General features: G+C 42.1%; 2 protein-coding genes across 5 annotated transcripts in view; one reads left to right on the top strand and one right to left on the bottom strand.

The window, feature by feature from the left end:
• Positions 1-27,700, bottom strand: part of LOC119164059 (uncharacterized) — a 236,684-nt gene that overhangs the window by 156,676 nt on the left and 52,308 nt on the right. The gene's annotated exons all lie outside the window — the stretch shown is intronic.
• On the top strand, positions 1,211-27,630 carry LOC119164057 (venom metalloproteinase BumaMPs1). Of its 2 annotated transcripts, none has more exons than XM_075870918.1 (13): positions 1,211-1,365; positions 10,588-10,760; positions 11,674-11,766; positions 16,315-16,453; positions 18,342-18,496; positions 19,579-19,650; positions 19,737-19,867; positions 19,969-20,018; positions 22,924-23,032; positions 23,695-23,862; positions 24,844-24,985; positions 25,595-25,729; positions 27,278-27,630. In XM_075870918.1, the coding sequence occupies exons 1-13, from the start codon at positions 1,290-1,292 to the stop codon at positions 27,581-27,583; spliced, it is 1,749 nt and encodes a 582-aa protein (XP_075727033.1). In that variant the 5' UTR covers positions 1,211-1,289; the 3' UTR covers positions 27,584-27,630. The 2 variants fall into 2 exon arrangements, with proteins under 2 accessions (XP_075727033.1, XP_037272062.2); XM_037416165.2 differs by lacking the exon at positions 1,211-1,365 and adding an exon at positions 4,755-4,906.

Genomic DNA, 27,700 nt, shown 5'->3' with positions numbered 1-27,700 from the left:
GCCCTCCACTACGGCGTCTCTCATAATCATATAGTGGTTTTGGGACGTTAAACCCCACATATGAATCAAATATAACTATATACCTATAGCACTTAGTAATTAGTTGATAAGTACATTCAAAACACCTGGTTTTGTAGCAGCCCTTACACCATGTCAATTTTGTGTTACATGGACTTAAACTCTTCCAGAAATGAAACAAACATACACATTCATTTTATTTGGATAGCATGAGTATTTCTCATATACACGAGAGAAAGGAAGTAGTCTGCTTATAGAAAGTAAGAGAATGCTTCCGCAGGTGGTTTATTTGTAAATTCAAGTAGAGGCATCAAGAAACTTTGAAGAAGATGCCACTATACTGATCGTAATCAGCATCATCATGGTTGGTGTCATGACAATTGCCGCCATTTCGTTTTATGACACCACCCAGACAGTGCATGTCTCGTATATGAAACCTTTTACAAAACGTTCTCCGTACCTTCAAGTTGCGGCCAGTATGACCGCTCTCATTCGCAGGAAATGAGTGCGGGCATTTGCAAGACTCTTCCTCACAACCTGTACTTAACCATTATCACATCGCGTTCTTCATCGTTTGTGGTAACATCTCTTGAATCGGTCCAGCGCTTGGGATGTGGCTTGTTTGGCCACGTCTTTCAGGCCTAATAAAGGCGAGTAAAACACTATGTCGTGGTATACAAGAATCCTAAATTAGGCGAGCTGATCACCGTTAACAATCTGTTGCACGTAAAATACTGTGGTCATTCTCCACCTCTAAAGATTTATAATGATAACCTGCTGGCATGCACCTTTGCGCTTATTTTGGGACGTAGCTTTGCCATTGCATACTCTGAATGTAAAGGAACAAATATCGTTGAAGAACTCTCGTATTTGAAGCCCCCCCAAAAAAGCATCACGTTGAAGTTCTTGGCGACCTATTTAGGCAGCTGATTTTAATTTCTCGTTTAGCGTCTCGCTACTGCGTCTAACGTTTCATTGTTCTTGCCACTTTGTTCGTATAAAGTTTTAACATTGAAATGTCATTGGTGGAATTGTCACGAAATTTATGCACATGATTATTCTCTTCGGGCGATCATTCGCTAAAATCCTTATGTGCGACGGTAGGTCAACCTTTTGTGTGTATCCCCGTCAACTTATAGATCGTTAAGGTAGTCTCACTCAAATGACACGACCTCTGAGTGTTCATTGCGGATAAAATGGGTAGGCAATTGCTAGCCGGTTATACCTGGCTCTGAAGTTGGAACAGAGCGCATGACAAGATACACGGAAGCATGGCGATTTCATCGTTGAAATACAGTGTACTCTCCTTAGCCTGCTTTTCTGCTCTCTCGATACACCCCACTGAAGGTGAGATGGTCGGATTATTAGTAAACATATCTTAAAAACTATTGTTGCTTTATGTAAAGGTATTAAGCCCCTGGTCAGGTACTTTAAATGCGTGCTGTGATACTTTCAATCTTAGCTGTCATAAAGGGGGGAGGTAATATTACAATTAAGGTTATGATATGACGTGTGCACGAACACACTTTGTGCGTAGTAAAAGTAATAATTTCTGGTATTTTACGTGCCGAAACCCCTATAATATTATGAGGGGCACCGTTCTGGAGGGCTAGAGAAATTTCGACCGTATGGCGTTTTTTCATGTGCACTTGCATAGCGCACTACACGGGCTTCTACCATATCGCATTTATAAAAACGCGACCGTGGCGTCCGAGATCGAACCGACGAGTTTAGATTCAACAGGGAAGCACCATACAGTTTCCTAAAATTAACTAGAGGAGACTCTGGCGCTGCGATTGTTCAGCGACCATGGGAATAATGGGCAGTACACACATTTGCCTAGTCTTCGTACTTGCGGGTGGGGAATCGTACTTGCGGCTTCGTTTATTGCTGTGTTTCGGCTTTGTTTTGAAAGAAAGATTCTACTCTTTTGAACTTCGTGACCGGGTTTAGAAAGGTAAGTCTTAAAAAATAAGGTGGTGAAGGGCAACCACTGAACATTTGCTGATTTATGTTTCGTAAGAAAACAACTCCAAGCCACACGAACACACACGGAGCCAAAAGCAGGCCAGAAGTACGAAGATTAGACAAATGTGTGTACTACCCATTATTCCCATGATCGCTGAAGCGCCGTGCGTTGCAGCTCCCATAGACACTAGCGCCAGATTTCCCTCTACTGTATATTAGGAAACTATGGGGAGCACCGTAACCACTGTAGCACCGCAGTGGAAAACCCAAATTCCCTACGGCGTCTCTCATAATCATATGGTGGTTTTGGGACGTTAAACCCCCATGTCATGTTGAAAGTTCAACAGGTTACAATTGTTTTCTTATTTGTAGGACGTAATTGGAGGTACCTTTTTTTTTTTTGAGACGGTCGCAGGTATTCGGAAAGCCCAGTGAAAGTGTTGAAAGCCTCTCGACTGATTTAAACAGTAGACACAGTAGAGCAGCTTTAAGCTCCAACACACAGCGATTACGATGGAGTGGAACCACTATACCAGTATATTTGTATTAGCAGTAGTATAGTACTAACAGGTAGTAAATGTAGACGACATGGTAGAGGTCCATGTACTGTGCCATGTCAGTACACGTTAAAAACACCAAATGATCCAACTTTCTAGAGCCCTGCGCTACAGCGTCTCTCAATGATAACGCAGTTTTGGGGCCTCAAACCAATAACATTATAATAATAATCGTAGGTAGTAGAAAAGGATGGTCCTATGTACACTGCCATCACGGGGTACCTAAGTGCTAATGTAAAAAAAAAAGTGGGGGGCGACAAAAGCTTCCCTTTTAGAAGTTGGACGCTATAGCGGTATTGTGTCGTTAGTGCGTATATACTTCAACCACTTAGTTCAACTTGTTACTGCATGACGTCACCGCAGAAGTTTTAAATGTGGGTTACTATAATGTAATCAATAAATTTGAACGCGACTCGCGTCAGTGAAAAGGCTGCGTTTTGTGTAATGGGCAGCATGCTTCAAACAACAAAACATTATGCGCCTAAAATGTCTGGAACTTGCTATGCGCCGTAAACTGTGTGCCTTTTGTAATTGGTCGCCGGTTTTAAACCGCGGCGTCGTTATGATAACCACATGTTCTGACGTCCGATAGCAATTTGCGCATGTGCTACGAAATGTTACTGCAATATTAAATGTATTGTGAAGCCTTTATACAATAGGCGTATGTTTGTAAAGCATGTACATTACTTTCCCTGCATTTCTAAGCAGATGTAGTTACTTTCCCAGCATTGCCAAGCAGAGGAAGTTTCTTTCCCCGCATTTCCAAGCAGAGGAAGTTTCTTTCCCCGCATTTCCAAGCAGAGTAAGTTGCTTTCCTGCATTTCCAAGCAGAGGAAGTTATTTTCCCTGCACTTTCAAACAGAAGAAGTTATTTTCCCTGCATTTCCGAGCAGACACGCGACTGTGCGGTAGAACACCTGGTTGCCAGGCAAAGGGCTCGAGTTTGATCCTTGCTCTAAACCCGGAAAATATGTTATTTGCATATTTCAACTTTTCGGTCACGAACAAGATGGTTTTTTGCTCACATCCAATGACACCGACACCACGCCAAAATATCTGCTAAAAAAACCCCGGCTCTGAGTGGCCCCCGAAAAGGCAAAGCTATCTAATGGGGAAAGAATTTCACAATATTTCAAGGGGAAGCGCTTTACTGTTTGAAGCGAGGTTGGTTTGCCTTGAAACGCGTAGTTACAAAATTATATTCACTAAAGAAGAACAATGCACATGCACTGGGAACAACGAAGCATGTTCTCATCGAATGCGATGATTGATTGATATTTGGGGTTTAACGCCCCAAAACCACCATATGATTATGAGAGACGCCGTAGTGGAGGACTCCGGAAATTTTGACCACCTGGGGTTCTTTAACGTGCACCCAAATCTGAGCACACGGGCCTACAACATTTCCGCCTCCATCGGAAATGCTCATCGAATGCGAGAATATCTACACAGGGGTGCGCTTGGGCACGAGCTACATGAAAGCTTGCGTTTAAGGGACCACAATGAAAAGTTGAACCTGCCCACCATAGAAATAAGTAAGGAAGAGAGTATTGGTGGCACAAAACTCCAAGGAAAGAAAAATGAATGCGGGAAATATAATCATTCTGCCATAAAAGACAGAGACCTGTAGTGTGAATTGTTTTTGTTTCTTAATAGCAAGATTGATTTTATCGAAGTAGACAAGTCATAATGCCAACTAAAAAAAAAAATTCTTTTTTTTTTTGGTGAATGGTACGTGACATGCATCCATTGATTTTCTATTTGGTGTTGTAATAATGTCCACAACGTACTTAAAGTATTACCACCAGAAGAAAAATATCATTAAGGTAGTGAGCAAACACTATACTTTTGTTAACTTTGACAACTTCCGCACTCATTTCTTGAAACACCCGAGTGAAGACACTCGTAACACTCTCAATATACAACATCCTTTTTAAACATTTTTTTTGTGAAGTATCAGTCGCATTTTGTACTCTGGAACTACAAGTGCGGAGGGCATTTGATCACGCAGTTCAATGACGGCATTTTGACCACAACTGTACTCGAAAGCAAACTCTTTGAACTTAATCCAGTGTAAATGTTAAAGTAAACTAATCAACCCTTCATATTCTGTTCACATTCAGGGACGAATCAGCGGGGAAACTTTTCATCGAATGTCATAGCCTTGACTTTTCTTCCCAGAATACTTTACCCTCGTTTTCTAATCAATGCAGGCATTATTGTGTTCATTGTCTTCATCGAATGCAGTTCGTTGTTAACATACGTGAGCAGCAAAGGACGACATTGAGTGTGTTATTGATTTCTGCATTCGGTCATCATGCGCTTAGTAGGCTTGGTCATACTCATAATACTTCCTTCAGAAGGTAAGGTTATGACTTTTTTTCTCACAAGTTTAAAGTCACATTAGGTCTTACTACAAAGTAATACCCATAGGCCAGCAAAAAATTTGGAGCCCACCCAGACTAACTCAAGAAATAGATTTTGAGCTTAAAGCCCACTGGAACTCAAGTTTATCAAAATTATTCTCAACCTCACTATATCGAACTCGAACTCTCCAAAACATTACCCACTCAAACTCACGGCCAGATGTGGATATAAGAGAATCAACTCGTGAATTTGCCGAATTATGGCAGTAACACACAACAAGTATACTGCGGTAGTAACCACCGAGCAACAACGTGTTTGGAGTGCATCAAGAAAATAGGCGAATCCCCCACTAATCTTGGATCTATAGCTAGGTATCAGGGAAGAAACAATCCTTGAATACAAAATGTCACCGAAGTCAACGTTTGGACAGGCAGACCCGTCTTCGTCAATGCAGCAAATGGCATACCATGTCAACCCATTGGTACGCACCAGGATGAAACATAGCATGGTACAAGCAGGATGCACCTCCTTGGTACCTTTACGTTTCCTTCTTTCTCTTTTTATCCCTCATTCCTCTCCCCCCCGTGTGGGATAGTGAACCGGACAGGCGTCTGATTGACCTTCCTGCTTTTCTTGTCTTCGTTCCTTGGTGCATAGCTACTGGAATTCGTGGCACTCCGTCAGTTTCTGTTTTGTCTTCTTTTTTAAGTGCTTAGTAATTAAGGGGCCAGGCTTTCTCATTCATAGATTTAATATGGCGTGACCATGCTCACAGTAAAGCACTCAATACAAGTCATAATGCTATCAAGGCTAAAAAAACGATTAAAACAAAGAACAAAGTTCAAAATAGTATGATTATTAGAAATAACCAAAAAGCAATCCCAATAATACACGATTGCAAAAAATGTGCCCGAAACGTGCGGTTGACTTCAGCACCACGGAAGAGGGGGCACCGTCATCTCGACAGGCACACAATGTCCTTTCTCATCAACTCTTCTTTAGAGGTGCATTTGCAAGTTGGAAAACCTGACAGAACTTGCTGCAGATGACATGTACCTAAACCACGGTAACAAGCAGGAAGTTCATAAAGTGCATGGCGAAAAAAATTATGCTCATGTAGCACACCACGTTTGTGATTATCTCCCCAAGGAGAGTGTACTCGTGTAGAGAAAACCTTACATGCTTGCCCCAAAACACTGACGTCATCGACGGTTTGCTTAACGGAGCAGTGGGAGCTCTACGATCAAGAATAGTTAATTTGATTTGATTGATTGATTTGTGGGGTTTAACGTCCCAAAACCACCATATGATTATGAGAGACGCCGTAGTGGAGGGCTCCGGAAATTTCGACCACCTGGGGTCCTTTAACGTGCCCCCAAATCTGAGCACACGGGCTACGACATTTCCGCCTCCATCGGAAATGCAGCCACCGCAGCCGGGATTTGAACCCGCGACCTGCGGGTCAGCAGCCGAGTACCTTAGCCACTAGACCACCGCGGCGGGGCGATCAAGAATGGCTGGGTGCCCGTGCTAAGCATTTTCTCAGATTCACAGTATAGTAGAATTTAAAACACCGACAAGCACTACACAATGAAGACTATTTTCATCCTTGCGTCACGTTTTTCAAGCAGTAGCGGACTTCCTGAGTAGGGTGTTTACGTACGTTTTGCATACGTAAACGTGCTGCAAAACGCGCATAGAGACATTGCCATAGGAACTAGTTGCTGCTTTGAAGAATACAAGTCCGAATGTTGAAACTTTGGCTTCAGCGATATTTCCTGTTCAAAGATTGCTTAATCACTTCTACTCTTCATGTTACCCAAACTCGTTGAAAGGCCTCGTTCACCTTTACAGGCTAGGCAGCCGTTATTACAAGCCAACGGTGACATTTCTTAACCAAACTTGTACTAACTCAGTGCCCATTCCATTTGAGACTGTCACAACGGTTGTGTTAATTTTTTATGTTTTACTTGATGAGATGCAAGTTGTTGGCGCAGAAGTTGAGCTCCAGTTGCGTCTTTGATTTTTGATTGACCGGATGTACTAGATAGGCAGCTTTGGTTTCCATGTAATTTTAGGTTTTGTGACGTAAAAACAAGAAATAGGAATGCAGTTCGTTAGATCGTTACAAAGAACCTACCAATTTGTTTAAGCTCACCGAAAAGTTACAATTTCGCGCATGGGTGACCTAGTAGTTTTCTTACCTCGAACATTGTGTAGCAGTAACTTCCACTACACTGACCCTGTAGCCAGCGCCATGCGATTAAAATAACAGTACCAGCTTCACAACTTTTACTTTAAAACAGGGTTCAGAGTATTTCTCTCTTGTGACCGAGAGATTAGTTCGTTCGACAGTGCACTGAAGTTCTTAAAGCTATTTCAGTAACGGAGCTTCGTATGAACGTTTTTAAGGAAAGAGCCTTATGATGACTGATTAGAGAAAAAAATATGTCGTGATTATGAAAATACATGAAAAATACTGGACAAAAATATCAGTGCTTGAGGTTGGCGAGCATCGCACCCCCTTTGTCTTTTTGGCATTCGCGTTAGTAAAACAATAAAAAAAAGTTACGCGGTCTTTCATGAATTCGCATAAATTTAGCGGAAGATGAAATCCATTTTTTTATCAGTCGACTGTAGTTACCCCCTCCGCAACTCTCTGCTTCAGCTGCCAATGGCGTTTGGCACTGCATACTGGATCGGTCCTTCTTAGACCATGCGAAGACGTCATGTGGCATCCGAGTGACGTAATGGTGTCAGCAAACTTTCAGGTGACGTATGACGTCTTGACGACGCCATGGGATGAGCTATATGGCGTCAAAACGGGACGTTATGAAACTGTCTTAAAATTATGTCATCACTTAAGTTTTTCCAACACTCTTGTTCCCGCCAACTCACTTTTCACATTTGAGGAGGCATCTAAGCCCATTACTTCAAAGATCGACGAACGCTTGACTCGCCCTTCTGACGGCTACAGTGTGCAGCACGTGGCGAAGACCTGTGCAGATGTGGCTTTGAGGGCAGACTTGGTCTTAGCATGCGTCAATGTGCGGTGTCTACCTATGCACGTGTCAGACGTCGTCTCCGACGTTAGCTTGTCATATGCCAAAGTGCTTTGTCTTCCGGAGACGTGGATAAGCCCAACACATGAAATTTAATAAAATAAAGGCCACTAGTCCTTTGTGGACTTGCGTTTAATAATGATTTCCGAACACATCCTTGTAAGTCTGCGTACCTAGTCATCTTCACAAGTTCATAGGGCACTTTGTACGCTCTTTCATGCTTTTACGAGGTGCGGGACTTGCACTAGTATATGATTAGGATAAATGGAAAGCAGTTTGAAAGACTCATCTCTATTTCATAATCACTCAAATTTCATTCGGTGGTTCTCGTTGGTTAGCCTATTCTGTAATAGAAAAAGTATAATCTTAGTTGCCTTATATGAATCGCGTGCTTGATCTGTTGTCATGACCAGTACTTGTAGAAAAGGGTAACTTGTCTGTGATGCCTTACAGACAAGTTCAACTGATTTTATTGGCTTGACAAGTGCTTCTGTCTCTAAATATTGTAATCTCCGTGTTTGTGTACGTCTGTTGACGCACGTGTTCGTGCGACCATAAAAGCGTAACATGAGGTAGCCATCATGGAACGAATGTAGGGCAACTGCAGTTGCAGCAACTAATAGCCATATCATGCAACGGGTGCTAGTAAAGGTGAACCGAACATATGCACCATCATACCCCGCATACTTGGACTATTTTATGTAATATTGGAATAACTTGGGCTCATGATGGGTAATGTCCATTTGTGTTACGTCAAGTTAGTTGAATAATACAACTCTAAAATGTTACGTATTATTTGGAAATTCACAAACAGGAAGATTCTGCTTCAGCATTGTAGTAAAAGCATGAGGTGGTGTTCAGACTGGCGTTGCGTTAATGCGACAGTCTTCGAGAGCGCGTTTTACCTTTATACCGGTGTCCGCGCTCTTCGCTCAAACTGAAAATGCAGCGTTGCTCGCAAGCAAAACATTAACATAGATGAAATTAACAAAAATAAACATCTTTGGCAAGAGTAAGAATCATAAACCAGGCCACCCGCGTTGAAAGATTGTTTTACCACACAACCACGCTATTGCTTAGAACTGTGTCCAACACAACACTATGAATATACTGTAATAGAAGGAGACCCCTTCAAGCATGCAACATTACGTGGCAGAAGTGTAGAATCGCACCAGGCGTCACAAAGAGTGAATTGCACCAATGATTGGTTTAATTTCCCACCCATGACACTGCGCTGAAATATAACTGATAATAATCACAACAAAAACGTCAACAAGGTGAACCAATTCGTAGGTTCGCAATCTACCTCACGGACACGTAGCGGGTGCTTCGCAGATACGTAAACGGAGCAGTTACGACGTAGTAGGCACTTCGGAAATGTACTTGCAGTAGACGCTCTATGATAGCTTTAAACGTCCAATGTAAGTAGCCTACACACTCCTGCTCCTGCAGAAATGGTCAACGAGAAGCGAAGTGAGGCTACCAACTTGGAAAGGTGACAGAACGGGGCCCATTCACGCTATCGCGTTCTACTCTTGAGGCGTAGCGCAGGCGTCCTTCAAGATGACTACTGTCCTCGTTGGTATGTGGTCTAGTTTATCTAAGTCGAAATTTTGAAGTTCAGACTTGAGAGGTCATGGTCAATGAAGCTTACAGCACTCAACTATATATGACTATATATAAAAATATCCATTTTGCCACACATAGCTCCTGCAGGCACTACGATGAATTCGCTGGTCTAGACCACACGCTCTGGCGTTGCCCATCGTTACGGGGCACAGAGCAATCCAACGAAGACAAGTGGCCATCCGCGATAAGCTGTGGGTTGTCCGGAAGGCCCACAATTACGGTCGGGCTTGGCCTGACTGTCCCTAGGTTGAAGCAGCGCGTTTCACGTGGAGTCGTGTACCTCGGGACTTACAATAAAGTTTGACATCCATTCATTGCAGTCATATATAGGCCTCTCCTAAATATAAGTGTAAATAAAATTGAGCATGTCAGGCTATTATGTACGTATGTGGTGGGCATTAATTGTGATTTTTTTATTCCCAATTCCTGGTGTAGCCATACATGGGAATTTTTATACAGGTCCGTTTACATAATTTTGACAAGATGCAACGAAGGCATTGGTGAAATTCTTGAAGACAAAAAATTAGGGGAGATCGAAAGTGATGTAGAGATAGAGAGAGAAAAAACGTGAAAGAGGGAGCACACAATATCGCTATCGGTCTATAACCACATGTTATAGACCAATAGCAATCTTGTGAATGCGGTGAGTGGGAATTCGTGAATACTTGTGCTTCTCTTCTCACGTTTTCTCTCTCTATCTCTCTCTCTCCTACTCTCTTTCAATCTCCCACACCCTTTTCTGCAGAGTAGTGTAGCATAAGAGTGTTTCTAGGCTAGTTAACATACCCGATTTTCCTCTCTCTCCAGTTTCTTCCTTTTCTTACTGCCAAGCTTCGACGCCTTACCAGCTTTTCTTATGAATCCTTACAAATTAGCTCGGCTCTCTGCTGTTCTAAGGTGCAGCATACTTGCTTAATACCTATTCATCAATTTATAGATAATTAGTTAATTATTGACTAAAACAATCGGAATACGTTCTGATGCAGGCTCCGAAACGCCTAGGCGTGTTTACCCGAGGCTCCTTGAAGAGCGGTCGTCGGATGGACGCATCGCTATGCGCATTCACGAGGGCCTCACGCTGAACTTGAGACGGGCCACGGTTGCGGCACCAAAGGTTCGCGTATTGGCGGAGGAAAACGGCAGAGCTGTGACGCAGTTTGTGAGTGATCCACTTTGTCAACAAATTCACCAAATCAGGCTCTAATGTTTGCTGAGAATCATCTCGTAATGTCCGTTATTACGTACAATATGGATATTATTGGACCGGCTTAAATATTAAGACGAAGAAGGTAGTGGTAATCGGAAATTATATTTTACAACACTAAGCCGAATGCGTACAGTCACCCAAATCTCTGTCGTGCGAAGCAGTGACTTTTCCGCGTGTCAGCGTTTCATGATAAAACGAAGTGCCGAAAATGTTCAACAAAATATTAACAGTATCTGGGACCTGACATAATTAAAACCACGACATGATTATGAGAGATTCCGTAGTGGAGAGCTCCGGAAATTTTGACCACTCGTGTCTTGTTAACTTGAAACAAAAATATAAGTACATGGGCAACTTGCATTTACTCCACGATTGAAAAAGCAGCCACCGGCGCCGGGATTCAGTTCAGTGACTCGAGTGCCATAGCCACTAGACCACCGTGCCGGGGCAAAAGATTCTTATGTGGTCATGTGGTATGTGGGCTTGCATTTGCCCTCCCCCTTTTCGAAACTTAATTCAGTCATACGGCTAATATACACTAAAAACACAGTCGCTCGCGTACTGTAGCTAAAAATTTGGGATGCTGTACAACTCCCTCTGTATGCTGCCTTCACACTGATGGAAATGGCGAAAATTTTTTTATTCTGCATGAGAAACGATAAACTTGTGATATCCAAATTTAGAGAGAAATTATACTTAAACTGATTGTTTGAATAACACGCGCTTTTTTCCCGTTTTTGACTGGTCATCTAAAACTAAGAGTAAAACACTGTCAAGGAAAAAAAAAACGTCCTTTCACTGAGCTTATCTTTGATGTGGCGTCACATTTATTGCGAGCAACCTTGTGACAGTGATTATTTCGCAGTATGACGGTGAAGACATCAACAAGAATCTGTACGAAGATGAAGTGCAACTCGCCACCGTAGAAGTAATCAGGAGTGCCAAGGGAGTGAGCATGGTACGTACAAGTTAACTATAGGTTAAACTATTGTTTTATTTGAATAAATGATAGTTATATATCACGATAAAAGAAAACTACAACGATGTTTGAGAATGTTATCAAACGGGACGCTATCATTTGTTTACACTTGCGCTAAAACACAATATTTTACAATTTTAAGTCATCTTGAATATAAGTTGACCATCTGAAATCTAACGACAAAAAAGGCGTGCTTTTGATAAAGAAATTTTTTTTGAAATGCGACTGTAAAAACACCATTTGTAGTGCGCAAAGATGGCTTAATGACAGTACTTTGCAAAATATGCATAAAAGCTGGTTTTGCGACAATACGTGGTGATCATTTTCAGAAATTATTCCGTGAATAGTTTCAGGGTGTCTGCGTTCCACACAGAAAATATGCTATATGTGGCAAGTAAAGTCGGAACATGAACATAATGTTAACTATGCTACAGCACGCTTTATTTCTTGACCTTAGAACCAAAGCTGCTAGTTCGGCATTTCAAATTGAGACAAAATGGGTCGACCTGGAATTGTGTGAATACTGCAAGTCAACAACGGCGTTCATGTTGGCCTCTCGTTCTAGTGGTTTTCGCTGAGCACCACTTCCACGCCCTGTGCATCAGTGTCGGTCACGCTTGCTATGACCCATGGGCACCCAAATGGCGCATGCCTGAACGACCATTGCCACAAGTTCATGCTTTCATTGCGATAGCAATTATACGGACACTCTCGCTTGGATTTCGCCGCCGGCGTCAGCGTGGGCGTCGACGTCGACATCGATGTCATGCACCGTATATGTATACGTATCTATATATATGAAAACGCAAGAAAGAAAAAAAAATCTCAGAAAAAGGACTCTGGTGCACGGAATCGAACGTGGGACCTCCGCATCATGAATGCGAGGCGTTAACCACTGAGCCACCGAGAGGTACTTCCTCCAACGTTAAAACGGCAAGCTATTCCTATCTACCACCTACCGTTGTTGGCGGACATCTCGAGTGGGAGCTATCGTGTTTTCAGCATTATCAGCAAGATGGCGCAGTGAGCGCGTGGCGGCTCTCATATCTCACGCGTACTTTGAACCGGGTAGAGAATAAGAGGGTGTACGCTCGATCGCGCACCCTTATTTTGCAGTGGAGAGAATCGCACGTCTTGGCTGGCCTTTGAGTTTCTTCGGAACGATTCTGTTGTAGTTACCGGGCTCGCAAAGGCCACTGCAATTATTGCACAGCCCCCGTTTGCGATAAGGGCGTGCTTTTCAGATACAGCGAAACAACTGAGACACTTATTCACGTCAATATGTACAAGTGAGTACGTTTCGTGCGTCCTTTGTGCGTGAAAAACGTGCAGCACGTTTTGATCTGCCTTTCATTCTGCGCGTGATGTTCAAATTTGTTGCTATCGCATTCCTTGCTCCATCTTTGCGGCAAAGCTGTGACTTTTTTTCTTCCTGCCGTGCCGCTAAGCAAATCAATCTGTTCATCAGAATGGCGAATATAACACAGAAGTGTACATTTGTCCTCAACTTGAGGTACCTGCATAGTCAAGTGCAAGTAGCTGTCGCATTTTATAGAGGTAACTGTTGCCAGTTACAACCTAAAAAATGCGCGCTCTCCCCCCCCCCCCCCCCCCTAGCCAACCCTGTCCTACCCAGAGGGAAATGCCATAGATATCCCATGCAACAATAGCTCATTTCTATGTAGTCCAATCAATCAGTCAATCAATCACATTTTCTTTTCGCACTGAAAAAGAGGAGACAGAACTGAAAGATGTTGCAACTTGACAGGGGAACTGCACTCTTTAACAAATGACAGCAGCATATTGCAAAAATATGATGAATAAGCGCAAGGCATTCAAAACCGAGAAACAAAGTAATGCGCGAGACGAAACAAAGTATGAATATGAATACAGAAAGTATGTATGCATACATATTCAAGAATAGGCAAAAAGTCTGTACGTAAGTATGAAAATGTGGATAATGCGTATATACACTTCATACCCAATACGCACGCATATTCAAACAGTACACATCGGGTACGCAAGGTGTACACTCAAATAAAAAAAAAAACTGGTAATATACGCATGTATACCTTTCCTGATAACATGTTGTACATGATTTCAACACAAGCGAAAAAAAAAAGAAAAGCACACACAACGTTAGTCATCTTCCTGGCACAACTAGTCCTATTGCTTGGTTGGAAATTCACAGATCAAGCTTTACGTTAGTAAGTTCATAAAACAAGATGGGCACGCTGTTTTAATGATTGTTCGTCATATTTGGTTCGAGATGTAAGGACATGCCGTTTTTTCTTATGTCTAGTGTGGCAACACTGCGGTTTACGATTAGATTAGCGAGCAAGAACTACAATCAATTTATTGGATTTAAGGAATGACCTATTGATTAAATTTTAACGATGATCCTATAATAATGGGTAGAATATCAAGCTTTACGAACAGATCTTCCGTAGAAAGCGAGTCTGGAGCATTGGCAATTTATCGCACGGCTCTTTTTGGAGCAAATGCGATTTTGTAAGATTTGTCTTTGTAGTCGCGCCCCAAACGAGGTTGCAATATTGCAGTATCAAAAACACTAGAACATTGTAAAGCAAATTTTATATTAACTGAAAGAAAAATTTTAAAGTCAGCTATTGTTTACACAGCAGACGAGAGCTTATTACCAAAATGTTGAACGTTATCGTTCCAACGTGATCGTGTTTAGAAAATTTCACGCCTAATGTGGACATCGTGTTAACAATTTCTAAATTATTCGCAACCAATCTCTTCTCAGACTTTTGGCTGAGAAGTGATTAGGCAGAATATGAAAGGCCAGTAAGCGATTAGGTATAATATCAAACTTCATTTCTATAGGATATTGTAATTGCTTGCCTTTTTGCGTGTAAACCATAACTTTTGTATTGCTGGTGTTTATTCGCAAACGGTTTGCTTGAGCCCACTGCTTTAATTCTTTTGCGTCATATGGCTTTGATGCTGAAGCTCCGTTTCTGATGCAGCTGTAATAAACATTGCTGTGTCTTCCCTATAGGAGATAAATTTAGCCTGTCTTGAATTGCTTGGCATACCATTTACGTGTACTACAAATTCAAGTGTCCCAAGGATCCTCCCCTGCAGAACTACGACTCTCGTAGCCTGAAAACTGGGCTTTTCTTTTGCTAACTCTACATATTGCGCTCGATGCGATAAGTAAGGCTCGAAGAGCTTTAAGGCAATACCATGAGTGCCATAAGCGTGTTTAGCGATCAAGATTTTGTGTTTAGAAACAAAAATGTTTAACGATTTTGAGTACTTCGTACTCAACTATGGGAGAGCGCTGAGCCATCTCGCTAGAGAAATTTCCCTAGAGCTGGCGATTCACAGGGTTTTAGAAAATTGTGAGAAGTCCAGCACTGTTCGCGCTTTTTTAAGTATTTGGAGTATCAATACAAACACGTGTTCTTGTCATTGGTTTGAAGTAGGAAACTTGCAAAACCTGGCAACTTTCTTCACGGATTTTGACATCGCTGCTGCGCACGAAGCCACACTTCCAACAGGCATGACGAACCTTTAGTTTTTTGTGCGTGTGGCGTTTACATTGGCAGAGAAAAGTGCTTACAGCTCAAAAAGAAACCTAGCTTGCACGGCTTTTTTTACTTACAGGTTATTGAATATAGCGCGCCATGGCTTTGCGGGCGAAGCTTGTATGTATACTTGTTGGCGTGGCAGTCATGACCACAGGGATGGCGTGTCATTACAAGATATTAAAGTCACTGTGCGAAGTTCGCCTTAAAACGCGCCAAGTTCAGCGCAGTGAATCTGGTCAATTATGAAGTATTCTGTTTAACACCGATGAGTTTCTATCTTCTCTAGGGGCAAAGCTGCTAGTATAACCTTATCCTGGGCCAGGCGTAGCCGGCAGTACATCCCGAACAGTATAATAGATGGCACCATCTCATCATTTCTCGTAGTAGTTCCTAGTTGGCGTTTGCACACTGGAAGGGTATGCAATAGGACGGAAGCATGCAAGGACGAACGTATGGACAGACCGACGAACGAACCGACGCATGGACGAACGGACGGACGCATGGACAGAAGAATGGACTGACGGAAGCATGGACCGACGGATGGACGCTTCGCTTCACTCATCATTCACTCCGTGGATATGTCGCGATTTTTATTTCTGTCCAGCTCTATATCACTCTCTTTGATTCTCTGTCTTTGCCTGGTTACTTTCTACATTTCTTTCTATTCCTTTAGGTCTCTGTGTTGATTCACTTACTTTTTGTTCGCTTTTTTTTGTCTTTTTACGCTACATGTTTCTTCTTTATCATCTGTTCATCTCATTTTGGTCTTCTGCCTCCACTTTCTCCTAATTCATGCCCGCCTTCATTATTAGGGCACGAGAGTTGCGTAGCGAGTTTTGCACAATATCTGTGCTCCCCACCATGATGATAGTTTTTAGGGGTCATCCGTTCTACCTCGAGCAACTTCGGTGTTAAAAAAAGCAAACGAATATGATGACCTGCATAACGACTACTTGTTTTACCGCAGAGAGGGCTTGTAGGTCCTCATCACAGGATTCAACCGATGCCTGTCTCGGAAAGGTCGGAAGAAGACACCATTCCCCACATGATCTACAAGATCGACGCAGACGATATGCTGGATAAGACCCTAAAGACCACAGAAAGAAGTGAGTTGCTTCTAGACACACACTGTCAGGTTTGCACAAAGCAATATATTTTTTTGAAAGCGACAGCCGTCAGAGGTTATTCACAGGGTTTAATTGGCGCATGCAAGAGGCCACGACAAATACAAGCAGCATACTGAACTGACATGAAATCTGTTCATCTACACTCTTTGCAGTAACTTTCAACGAATGTGAAATTTTTATTGGAACTGGACCTTTAAAGCTTACATGCTTCACTCGTCACACGGTTTCCTAGAACGCCATGAATGCCTTCATTTTATTTTTCCGCACACGAGGTGTAAGTAAGTTCATACGGAGCCCTGGCGACGCTGTAGTTCGTTGTCGAACTTTGATACTGTAGTTTGCGCTTGAGTTTTAGAAACTTTACTTCCAGAAAAAAAAACAATACAACAATGAGAACACTCAGTCACTGCGTTTTAATTCTTTTTCAAAGCACGTCATGAATTTTATTGATACCCTTGTTAATGCACGAACAAACTGGTTGCTGATTTACATTGTGATTATTTACAATTATGCTGTTCTTACAGTTCGAGCGAAAGCAAGAAAGAAAAAATATCTACAGTATATAAGAATACATAAAATTGCTCAAATAGAGCTTTGGTTTGTGCGAGTTTATGGCCAGACATTCCTGTGAGTGCAGCGTTAAGCAACACACTTGAAGATTCGCATAGTAGAAAAAAACAGGCGCTGACTAAAGTCTGTATTTCACCAAAGCAAATATATGCGTTATCATCGCTTGAAATTAGTTGTCACGATTACATTTTGCTAGAACTAACAAATGGCGATGTCACTGTCAGTTTTAGCAAATCTTAATTGTCACAATGAATTACGGGTGATTATGACACACATTTGCTTTGGCGAAAGAAATACAGATTATAGCATACGCCCATGTTGTCTACCATGCGTATTCGTTCGTATGTTTCTTAGCGCTGCACCTCACAAATGTCTATTATACAAAGCCTGTGCAGTGTACTTGAATACGGTTCTCGAGAAAGTACGCCGCATACATGCATATTTGCAAGCACCATTTTCCCATAGGTGATGCTATCTCGATGGCGAGCTTGTGAACAATTCTAATACAGCAATTCAACTTTTTGTGAGGTGACTCCACATTTAACGTGACGACAGTTAATTGTTGACTGGATATGAAGGCATAACCATCACTGTTGCCTGTAATATTAGAAGTGTCGCGCTCCTATGCCCTTTTATCTAAAGTTCCTTGATATTTTTTGGAGAGTACCGCCATTCTTTTAACCGAGTCGCCACACCGTGCACCTCTCTCGCCTTTCGGGCCGCCACTCTAGAAAGGTCACGGACATCGTGCGTCTTATCAGCGTGGCATAGCATTCTTGATAAGAAAGTGGCGCAGGGCCAGCGTCTGCACGGGGACCGTTTGGGGGAGGATATCGATAAGGTTTGGACACTTCAGAGAGCATATGGAGGAGAGTTACTACTTTCCATATATAAATAGATTTGCATCAAGGTCCGATTCCAGGCATGTACGAAAAAAAAAAGCTAGGAAAGGAAATAGCGCGCTGATAAAGAAAAAAAAAGGTAGGTCTAGCCCACACACGACGTACTTCACTTGCCCACGTTTTCCCGATAAGGCAAATGCCACTAATGTTTTTATTAACTAAACAGCGTGTGGTGATAGCTGTAGTTCATATCCAACTGTTCTTTTTATACAATATATAAAAAAAAGATCGACAGAACTATTGTTTGACTTATGCGGTGCATACTAAACAGCGCTGAAGAACGCATACTAGCCTCTTTGGCAAAGATTGCTTAGTTTTGTAACGCAAGCACTATCTGTTGTGCTGTGGCGGGTTTTAGCGTTGGTCTTTCTGAGTATGAACATACTGCATTTCAGGTCGAGCAAAGATAAGCGAAAGGGCCTATGGACGCCCGACGCCGGTTCCTGATACCATCTATGTCGAAGTATTTTTTGTGACAGGAAAGCGCCATATCGCTTATTACAAGGAAACAACGTATCTGATATGGTACGCTTGTGTCATGGTCAACTTTGTAAGTGCAAACTTTCTCATAACTTTTGTTCATCGATAAAAAAAAACGTACGACCCAAACAGCATGTCCTCTTAATGTTTTTTGGCAGCGTTATTAAAAAGTTTTAATTCACTGGAGTTCTGGTGATGCAGTGCTTGAGCTCCAGTCTGTTTTTTCTGCTTCGCCAGTGCGTATCAGTAAGTCATGGAAGTACGAAAGGTGTTCGCCAATAAGATGTCAGCAACACAGGTCGGCAAAAATCGAGGGAGCTCACACTGACTCACAGACCACATTTTGTGTTGAGAACTCGCTCTGACTCCCTCACCAACATTTTTTTCTAAGCTGGACTCACACTCACACTTGCGAAACTTTTCTACTCTTCTTCAACCGGACTCACTTCAAACCCACCAAAACACTACTCTCCCAGACTCAGATTTATGGCTCGATCTGAGTAAGTCGATTCACGAGTCCTTCAGCCTAAAATAATGTTTATAGACCATGATGTCAATACAACAATAATATTAAGATCACGTAATCGGTGCTCTTCTTGGCATTTTTTATAATGTACTTTTGACTTGCTTATGAGTGCTTGTGAACCAGTAAGGTCATTTTTCTTCAAAGAGATGACAACATGAAATATATATATCAAAAACTTCCGTGGAAGAGCTGTGGTGGGGAAAAGGAGGGAGGTCAAGGCTAAATTTTTAGCACCTCTGATCAATAAATATTTATAGGTTGTTTGAATGAAACTGGTTTGGAATACCTGTGAGCAGATAAGAGTATAAACGTGAATTTAAACAAGGCTGACAGTAATGTTGAAAATTACTCAGCCGTAGTTTGTTTTGGCAATCACAAAATAAACTGTATCATTTTCTCCAATTACAAATAAGCGCTGGCACTACAAAAGCCATGCCAGTGGTCATTTCAATAACGTATGTATTGTGTATGGTACTTGCGGTATATACATAGACTAGAGCAAGTAGTTCGCAGGGTTAAAACTTGATGAAGCCGTAAAAGATTGGGCAAATTGGATATTAATAATTCGTCATCCCACAGTGGGCATAAGATATAACGATACTGATGTTGTTGTTGTTGGCACTTAGGCAAACCTGAGACTTGAAGCGATTACCAATCCTAAGGTCAAACTAGTACTCGTTGGTTTGGAAAAAGATGAGGTAAGTTCACTGCTTCAGTACAAGCTTCTAATGGTGATAGTATCATGTTTCGAAATCTGTATGACGCCTTCTTTTACCTCTACCAGAAAGAACCATATGCTGTCGTAACTGAAGATGGATATTTGTTCGACGAATTGACAATTAAACAATTTCAACAATACGCCGTGAAGCGCAAGAATGACTTTGGTCGGCCGGACACCGTATTTCTACTATCGGGGTACTGCGTGTTTAAGCACTGTAGATTGTTGCACGGTAGATTGCGCCATCGTTTATCTTACACATTTCCGTATATACATCTTCTCCTCCCTAAAAATGCAGATACGATGTGATCACTATACATGATGGTCGACTTACTGAAGCCGGATTGGGTAAGTATTCTTTAGGTGTTGTTTGCTGATTTATTTTTCATATACCTCGCGAATTGAAGAATGAAAATTGGAAATAGACGTTCGAAGGAAGCTGAAATATTTAAAAATCGACTTTGTAGTAGATAACCGCAGTTTTATTACTGCCGAGTTCAACGAGTGGGAGAGTTCGGAAAGGTAAATGCAAGCAGCTTTTTTTGATAAAAGAAATATATAAAGAACAGAGGACATGATGGTACGGCTTCTTAAGATGCTGAGTGAATGAGGTGATGCCATCTTAAATATGTCCAATCATTTGCGCTGCACTGCCAAAGAGTGGCCTCCAAGATTGGCTCCGGAAGCACACGGGTAGCCGGAGGCATGCACGGTGGTCATGGGTGAAGATACAAAAGACACTGTTTGTTGGACAGTATGGAGTGAAATTGTATTCTTTCTGCAAAATCAACGCAAAAATGCCTACTTTTGCCCCCAATCAATGAGCGGAACCCTCGCAGTTCAGCTTAGTGAGTAGCGGGAGCCTTCTATCGGAGAGCAAGTGGCTCCGTCAAAGGTACCTTTACTGACGTAGTTCCGGTTAGTTTGTTTCTAGAGCTACATTTTCGACACGTTTGCGTGTGTGGAAGAGGACAAGTTTTCTTTCTCGTACTTTTAAGCTCCCACTGCGTCAACTGCAGACAAATTTATGGCATCCAGACAGTAAACTTTCATGTCAGGCAAAAAATTTTACTAAATTATTAACCACTCCAGCTGCCTTTCAATAAATAGAGAATATTTTGATATAGAAAAAATACATCACGCTACAGCATACAACTTCAATGAAGAATTAAATTAAACAAATTACACCAGCAAAACAAGAACGTCAGCTGGATTAGACTTATTAGACATATGAGAAAAAAGATTCCTTTCAAGGCTGAAGATGTAACGTAGTTAATATGCATTGCCCAATTAAGGTCACTAGACATCAATAGTACGAAATAGCTTTGCTTTTTGAGGAAAATTAGCTGCGTGTCATCCATAGTGTTGGGAAAATGTAAGTTTTGTTTACGAGATATTCTTCACAAGGCTGACTTTTTTTTTTAAACTATGTTCACCTGCTATTTCATGCACCCTTCAGACACTTATAAGAGGACATTACTGAGTACCATGTGATCTGAAAGTTAATTTCGTTAAAAAATGATACAGTCGTCAGCGAAAAGCTTCATGTCTGTTCCAATGAATTAGGACACATCATTATTAAAAATTAAGAATAGTATAGTAGGTAAGATGCTGCCCTGTGGCACTCTAAACGAAGCTCTGTTAGTTCCGATGTTTGCTCGTTTGTGCTTGTTGACTGATTGTACGATTGGTCAGATATGCGCTAATTATGTTTGTGATCGGTCCATTATCTACTGTTGTCCGCCATTTTTTATTAGCGTTTGATGCGAAACGCGGACAAATGCATCTGAAAAGTCTAGTGGAATAAGGTCGACCTGCGTTTGATGCTCAATGGATGATTAGTTATGTGTTTAACCCTTTATTGCCTGAGTTATGAAACTGTCAACGATATCAGACGATAATTAGTGACATAGACTTCACTACTCAATTTGTGGATTGGCAGGACCTGTGAATTTTTCCAGTCATCGGGCAGTGAGCATTTCGCAAAGGACATAGTAAACAAATTTCTGGTTAGTCATTCGGCGTTACAGGAGAGAAAATGACTGTATTAACAGTCGCTCGTTTTTTTTCCAGAGCTTTGTTTTTAGCGAAAGGTCAAACATACCCGCTCCGTTTATGCGGAGAAGTTCGATGGGGCTGACCCTATAAATTTGGAAGAGGCCATGGCATTGTCTGTAGCGAAAGATGAATGAGAGCAGTGGTTGAACAAATAGTTTTGTGTATGCTTTCTCTGGAGACATTGCATCATCTTTTTTTTATAACTTGGTTTAGATAGTTATGAAATGAAGACTAAATACGTAATATAACCGATTCTTGCGTGATCGATTATTGCACGATTTGTCAAGGACAACTCGATAGAGGGAAGCTGCATCTCTTTATGCAGTAAATTGTGTAATCTTCCCTCTTACACTCACTGCATGCATGAATAGATGAGCCGGAAGATGCCAGAACTTGTTATTGCGGATCAGTTTCGGTGTGCACCAAAAGGCAAAGCGAGGCTAGCAATTAGGAAAGTGACATGCACTCTGTCTGATTACGTTATCACTTCACACTCCTGAAAGCAAACACAGAGCGTCCTCCAAGTTTCTTTAAATTTTTTTCTTGTGGAAGGGAGATCCAGCGCTACTGTACAGGACACTTCAGCAGGCGCTCTATGAGGTCATCCTGTCACGATCAAGACGTCACAGAGCAACTGCTCCGTCTTTATGTTCAGTCTTCTGAGTGCACTCCAGTGCTACAGTATGTCAGTTATAGCAGAAGGGCTGAAAAGCGGGATAGTTGGTATAAATTTGTACAGAAATATTGGCAGCGCCAACTAACGGAACTCAAAGCGAAAAAAAAAAAGCGCAGACTGAAAACTTGGGTTTAATCAGAGAAGATAACATGAGCACGAATGTATGTCAGTGATCATGAAGTGACAGCTGGCCGACCAAATCACCGATCGCAGATGCCTCATACTCGGTATGTAGCATTTGATCAGGCATCGGGTGTTTCTGGTTTAACATAAAGCTTTTAAAACATAAGGGCAGCTGATATTGAATTTTATCAGGTATGCCAAATATAAGCAATACGTAGTCAAAATATTACCGCATTCAAACACAAGCCAACTGTTCTTCGATTCATATACTATTTACTTCGCTAGCATGCCTTTAACTTCAATGTGGCTATCATGGCCTCAAGTTTCTGCGGCTTTTGAAAGCTATTTTCAGCAACAGTGACATGTTTTGTGGTTGACAAAGCCGATTCGTTTCAGGAATCGGCTTTCTATCAGGAATTTGTACCAATGCCTACGTAGCACTCGGAGAAGACAAACCGGGACTGTTCACCGGCGCACACACATTCACCCATGAACTTGCTCATCTGTAAGTTTAAGCTCAAGTAATATGAAAGCAAAAATATAAAATCTTGTAATCGAATGGACTGTGCTGGCTAGTTCCTTGTCTAATTCCACCCTCGAATAACGTAATCATGGTGTCGTACGAAAGGATAAGCAATTATTAAACAAACCACACGCACGTGGCAATATACCGTACATGGTGGATCAACAATTAGTCATAGAGTCACTCTCGAATGACACGTAAACGAAGACCAGTCCTCCCACTTCCCGCACACTATCTTTGTATTGCGCGCGCACGAACGCGCAAAGAGGTGTAAAGAAATGAAATTGTTGCGAGTGCCTTATTTTTCTGTTAGACCTTACCACATGAACCGAGCAGACGAATAGACCAATGAAAGCGTAATGACATACTTTTTACCTTCATCTATACTGCTTTAATTGGGCAGTAAATTGAAACTTACGTCACAATTGACGTCATAATTGCTACATTATAATCATTGGCCAAACTTTAGTTTACAGTTGAGGAACTGGCTTTGTAGGAAGCTCTAAGTTGTACGGGCAATATACGAACGTAGCTAATGCCGTTTTATACCGTGGAAATAGCGGTCGCCTAATTTTCCGGATAGGTCCACGAGTGTTTAAATTCCAACGTCGGTCTTCTTCCTCCTCATTATGTGCATGCTCAAGCCTCGGAGCAAGCCACGACGGAGAAGATGCGAAGTCGGACGTGCCCGGGCATCCGAGCGCTACGACATGCCCGTGGAAGCAAGGTTTCATCATGAGCTACGTCAACAATGGGCCTTCACATCATCGATTCTCTCAGTGCAGCGTGACGCAGATAAGACACGTGCTGACGTGAGTACGCTAAAACGTTAAACACGATTAAAACGTGGTTTTCTCTACGAGCGAGGGTATTATTTTACGTACTGCCGTCGTTCTATATAACATCCAGAATAAGCAGGCCAGAACTTAGACACACTCAGAGCTCTGGAAAACGTGTGTCACTGAGCTAGCAAACAAATGAAGGTTTCATTGAGCATCCGTGATCGTCAGCGGAATCACAATCACCTGGTTTGGTCCCTGGTTTGGTTCCCACTCTGCTCCAGGGTTTTTTATAATTTGTTTATTTGCATCACTCATTTTTTTCAGCGACACGAGCTCTTTAACGCTGTCGCAATATAACAATCTTGAGAAACTTGAAGGGGACAGGTTGACAACAAACACCAATAGGGGCGCAACACCCGCCTGCCTTTTGCAACGGGGGAAACTCGTAGGAAGAGAAAACAGGAAGTGAGCAAACGACACGGAAGTGGACGAAAACAAGTGCCAGTAACACGAAGAAAAAAAATGCTTGTAACGTGAGGTCAAATCAGTTTTGTTGATGAAAGTTAGCAGGATTCAATGCGCCTTGTCAGGCCGAGCAGAGCATCCTCCAGGATGCTGGTAATCATCAAAGGTGGCACAGTTGCAAAGGTGGCACAGAAGCAGGCACTCATCAAATGAGTGCCTGCTTCTTGAGCAGTGCCATAAGAAATAAACCGGATTAAAAAGTGAATGCTGTGACGTGGAAGGGCTGGTCACAGTAATCAGCCACGAATTCGAATGACTCCGCTGCTTATTGGTTATAAACAGCTGCCGCAGAGCAGATGAAGTGATTCGACACAAAACTTCAAATTTACTGCAGCAAAAATCACCCTCGAACCAATACTTGTACAAATTGGGGAGCACCCCTTGAAACCTTGCAGGCTGATTTCAAGTATTTTATTCAGTGAGTGAGTAACTGCTCGGAACTGGTACATGTAACTAAGTTTGTTTGCGTGCTTTCGTTAATTGCAGTTACAGGGGACCAACGTGCTGGGCGTTCAATGGAAGTGGCTACTCTATGAGGGACACGTATCCGGGGATGGTGGTTTCGTTCGAGCAATTCTGCATGGGCCTCCTAACTAACAAAGCAAACACCACGATTAGGGATGTCACAGTAAGAGCCGATTTTTTTTCTTGGCAGGGATGCACAGGGTGTGCTTAAATACTTTAGTACATAAGTTTGCTCAAGAAGGCTGTTGTTTTGGTTGATATTTATTTGCCTTCACACGATGTTGTTTCGAATGTTTTTATCATAAGAAAAGAAAAATAAAATTAAATGGTCAAATACATAAGCAAAACGGGAGCGCTATAACATAAATTTTAATACAACAACATTGCCGGCGCCAGTGCAACACACTTGTTTTAAGAACTGTTCGCAAATCAACCACAACGAGGAATAGCTCTCATTCGTTATATTTGAGTTATATGACACTTCTGATTGGTCTAAGAATTGTGCTATTGCTCTTGAGGCTACGCAACACATTTCTTCCAGCGACCACGGGCTCAATAATAGTGTGAGCCCGTGCAAACAAAATATGTAGCTTTGCGAAAAACATTTTGCAGGGAGGGTCACATTGAAGCGTACTAGAATAGAGTAGAGCTGTGTATCCGTGCCACGCATGCACGTCAGTTTTGTCAAAGGGTAAGCTTTATTCTAGGCTGCAGATCGTACCTTATTCGCTATACTGTATTCCATTAAAACATGGCTCTCCTCTCTTTCAAGGTGGATATAGCGACGTGCAAAGTGACGTGCACATACACGAGGCGCACATATCGCCTTTATGACGACAGCGTATATCAGACTACAATCCAAACCAAAGACGATGCTCTCGACTACATGCCGTGCGGGAATTACAAGGTAATAAGTCATTCTGTCAAGTTATATGTTTGGTTATATGATGGTCCTCCTTGTGAAAGCAGTCTTAAAAGACGCTAACCCCGTATTGTAGAACGTCCCTTAACTCAACGCTTCACCTTCACTTGAGAAAGCCGATGGGAGCGCCGTCTCTAGGCACGGCAGGTCACTGCATATCAGCGATAATCTGCTGCGATTCTTGAGTAGCGCAGCGTCATATTCAACCGAGCGGTGGCGCAGTGCTCAACTATGTCAAGTGAAGGGTGAAAGTCGAGTCGAGGAGCGTTTGTGAATACGGGGGTTACAGACAAACGAGTGTCACATCAGCAATTATTGTTACACAGTAGCAAAGTTCCCAGGCTTGCCACGAGAGCGTGCTTGGTGAGCGATGAAACGCACTGAAGGAAAATGCTGGTGGCGACACGAAGTTGAAGTTTCCGCGCCGAACGCCGCGACTTCATTGATTTCCATTACATTTTCAAGGTGTCTATTAAGACCTATGTAGTTCCTAATTGAGGAAATTCAAGTACATAGTCCTCGGGGAGGAACATAGACTTACCAAGTTTCAGGAAATTAAGGTGAGGTAATGTCGCCAAAATACGAAAAATCATAAAATCTGCGGCTTCACGCATACAGATTTTGGCACCAAGCATGCTCATATGTTCTAACTGGTAATTCTCTGCTGTGAAATTTCTGCACCAGTTGTTCAATGCCCATGGAAATCTGATGCAAAGCTTCACAAGTACTAGACATTTATCGACTCCATTTACATGTTGTGAATCATCAGCCTTTTCGCAGTATCTTGTTTCAGTCCTTCAATCATTGCAAAATTATTCTCACGCCCCGAACAAATATCCGGGACTGCGGTCTTTTCCTTCAAACGTATGCTCCACAAAACCAGTTCCTGCAGTTAATAATACAAGCTGCACTTTATACCATTTTTCAATAAGTTTTCACATCTTCGACGATTGAAATAAAGGATATCTTAAGATGTTGATTCATGGCATTCTCGCTTTCCCTGTGCAAATTTAAGGGTTTTTTTTCCTTGTTAGACACATTATAGATAACTAGCAGATGACGCCAAGGAAAATGTGGGACGTTAATAAAAGTACTTGTCAATGTTAACCAAAAACAAGAGTGGCAGGAAAGTTGTGACCAAACTTACGACCTTCGAATAACGCGTCCGATGTTCGACCACTGAGCTACAGTGGCATTCTACTTTATTAAATATATATGGTAGCTTAAACGGGGGCCGGAGTGCCTGTCAGCGCCAGCTGTGATGAGAGGGTGTGAAAGTCGTGAAATAAAAAAAAAAGGACTGTACTGTTAAGCATTAACTTCAGAAACTTGACGCTAACTTATGAAGCGTGCGCAAATTGCAATATACGCAAGGCTTGCAGTTATAACCAGAGTTTCATAAACAGAACCACTGGACCAACAGATAAGTTATGTTAGCGTTTGTTTCGTTATGTTGCTTTGCTTCGTTTCATTTTTTAAAGGGACTTCTGGTATTTTCTGGCGCAAGCAGTTTATAGTTTCTTACTTTTCCAGGTGTGCATTCAAGGCTACTGTGTACCAAAGCCAACAGACGTGACAGATGCATCGAAAGTTCCCGATAATGTTACGCCAACTACTACTACTACTACTACTACTACTACTACTCAAGGCACAACCGAAGAGTCGGGGACAGATAGTTCTTCCGGAACGTCAACTGAATGTAAATGCGATTGCCTCAGCACAACCGGCACTACCCCAACAGGCACTACCTCAACACGCACAACCACAACACTCATGCCATCAAGCAATAGACCCAGATTTTTCAAACATAGACCGTGGAGCAAGGTTAAGTATGTCTGATGAAGCAGTAAAAACGATCTTTTAATAAATACTACTGCACTCTCAAACTGTGCTTGAAGTACGACTAAATGTTTGATTAAATGCATTAGCTATGCTTCACAATAACACGCCTCTTGC

The sequence above is a fragment of the Rhipicephalus microplus genome, chromosome 8 (assembly GCF_043290135.1).
Source record: "Rhipicephalus microplus isolate Deutch F79 chromosome 8, USDA_Rmic, whole genome shotgun sequence".
Taxonomy (NCBI): domain Eukaryota; kingdom Metazoa; phylum Arthropoda; class Arachnida; order Ixodida; family Ixodidae; genus Rhipicephalus; species Rhipicephalus microplus.
The sequence above is the reverse complement of the archived record's forward strand: the minus strand, read 5'-3'. Positions and strand labels throughout refer to the sequence as shown.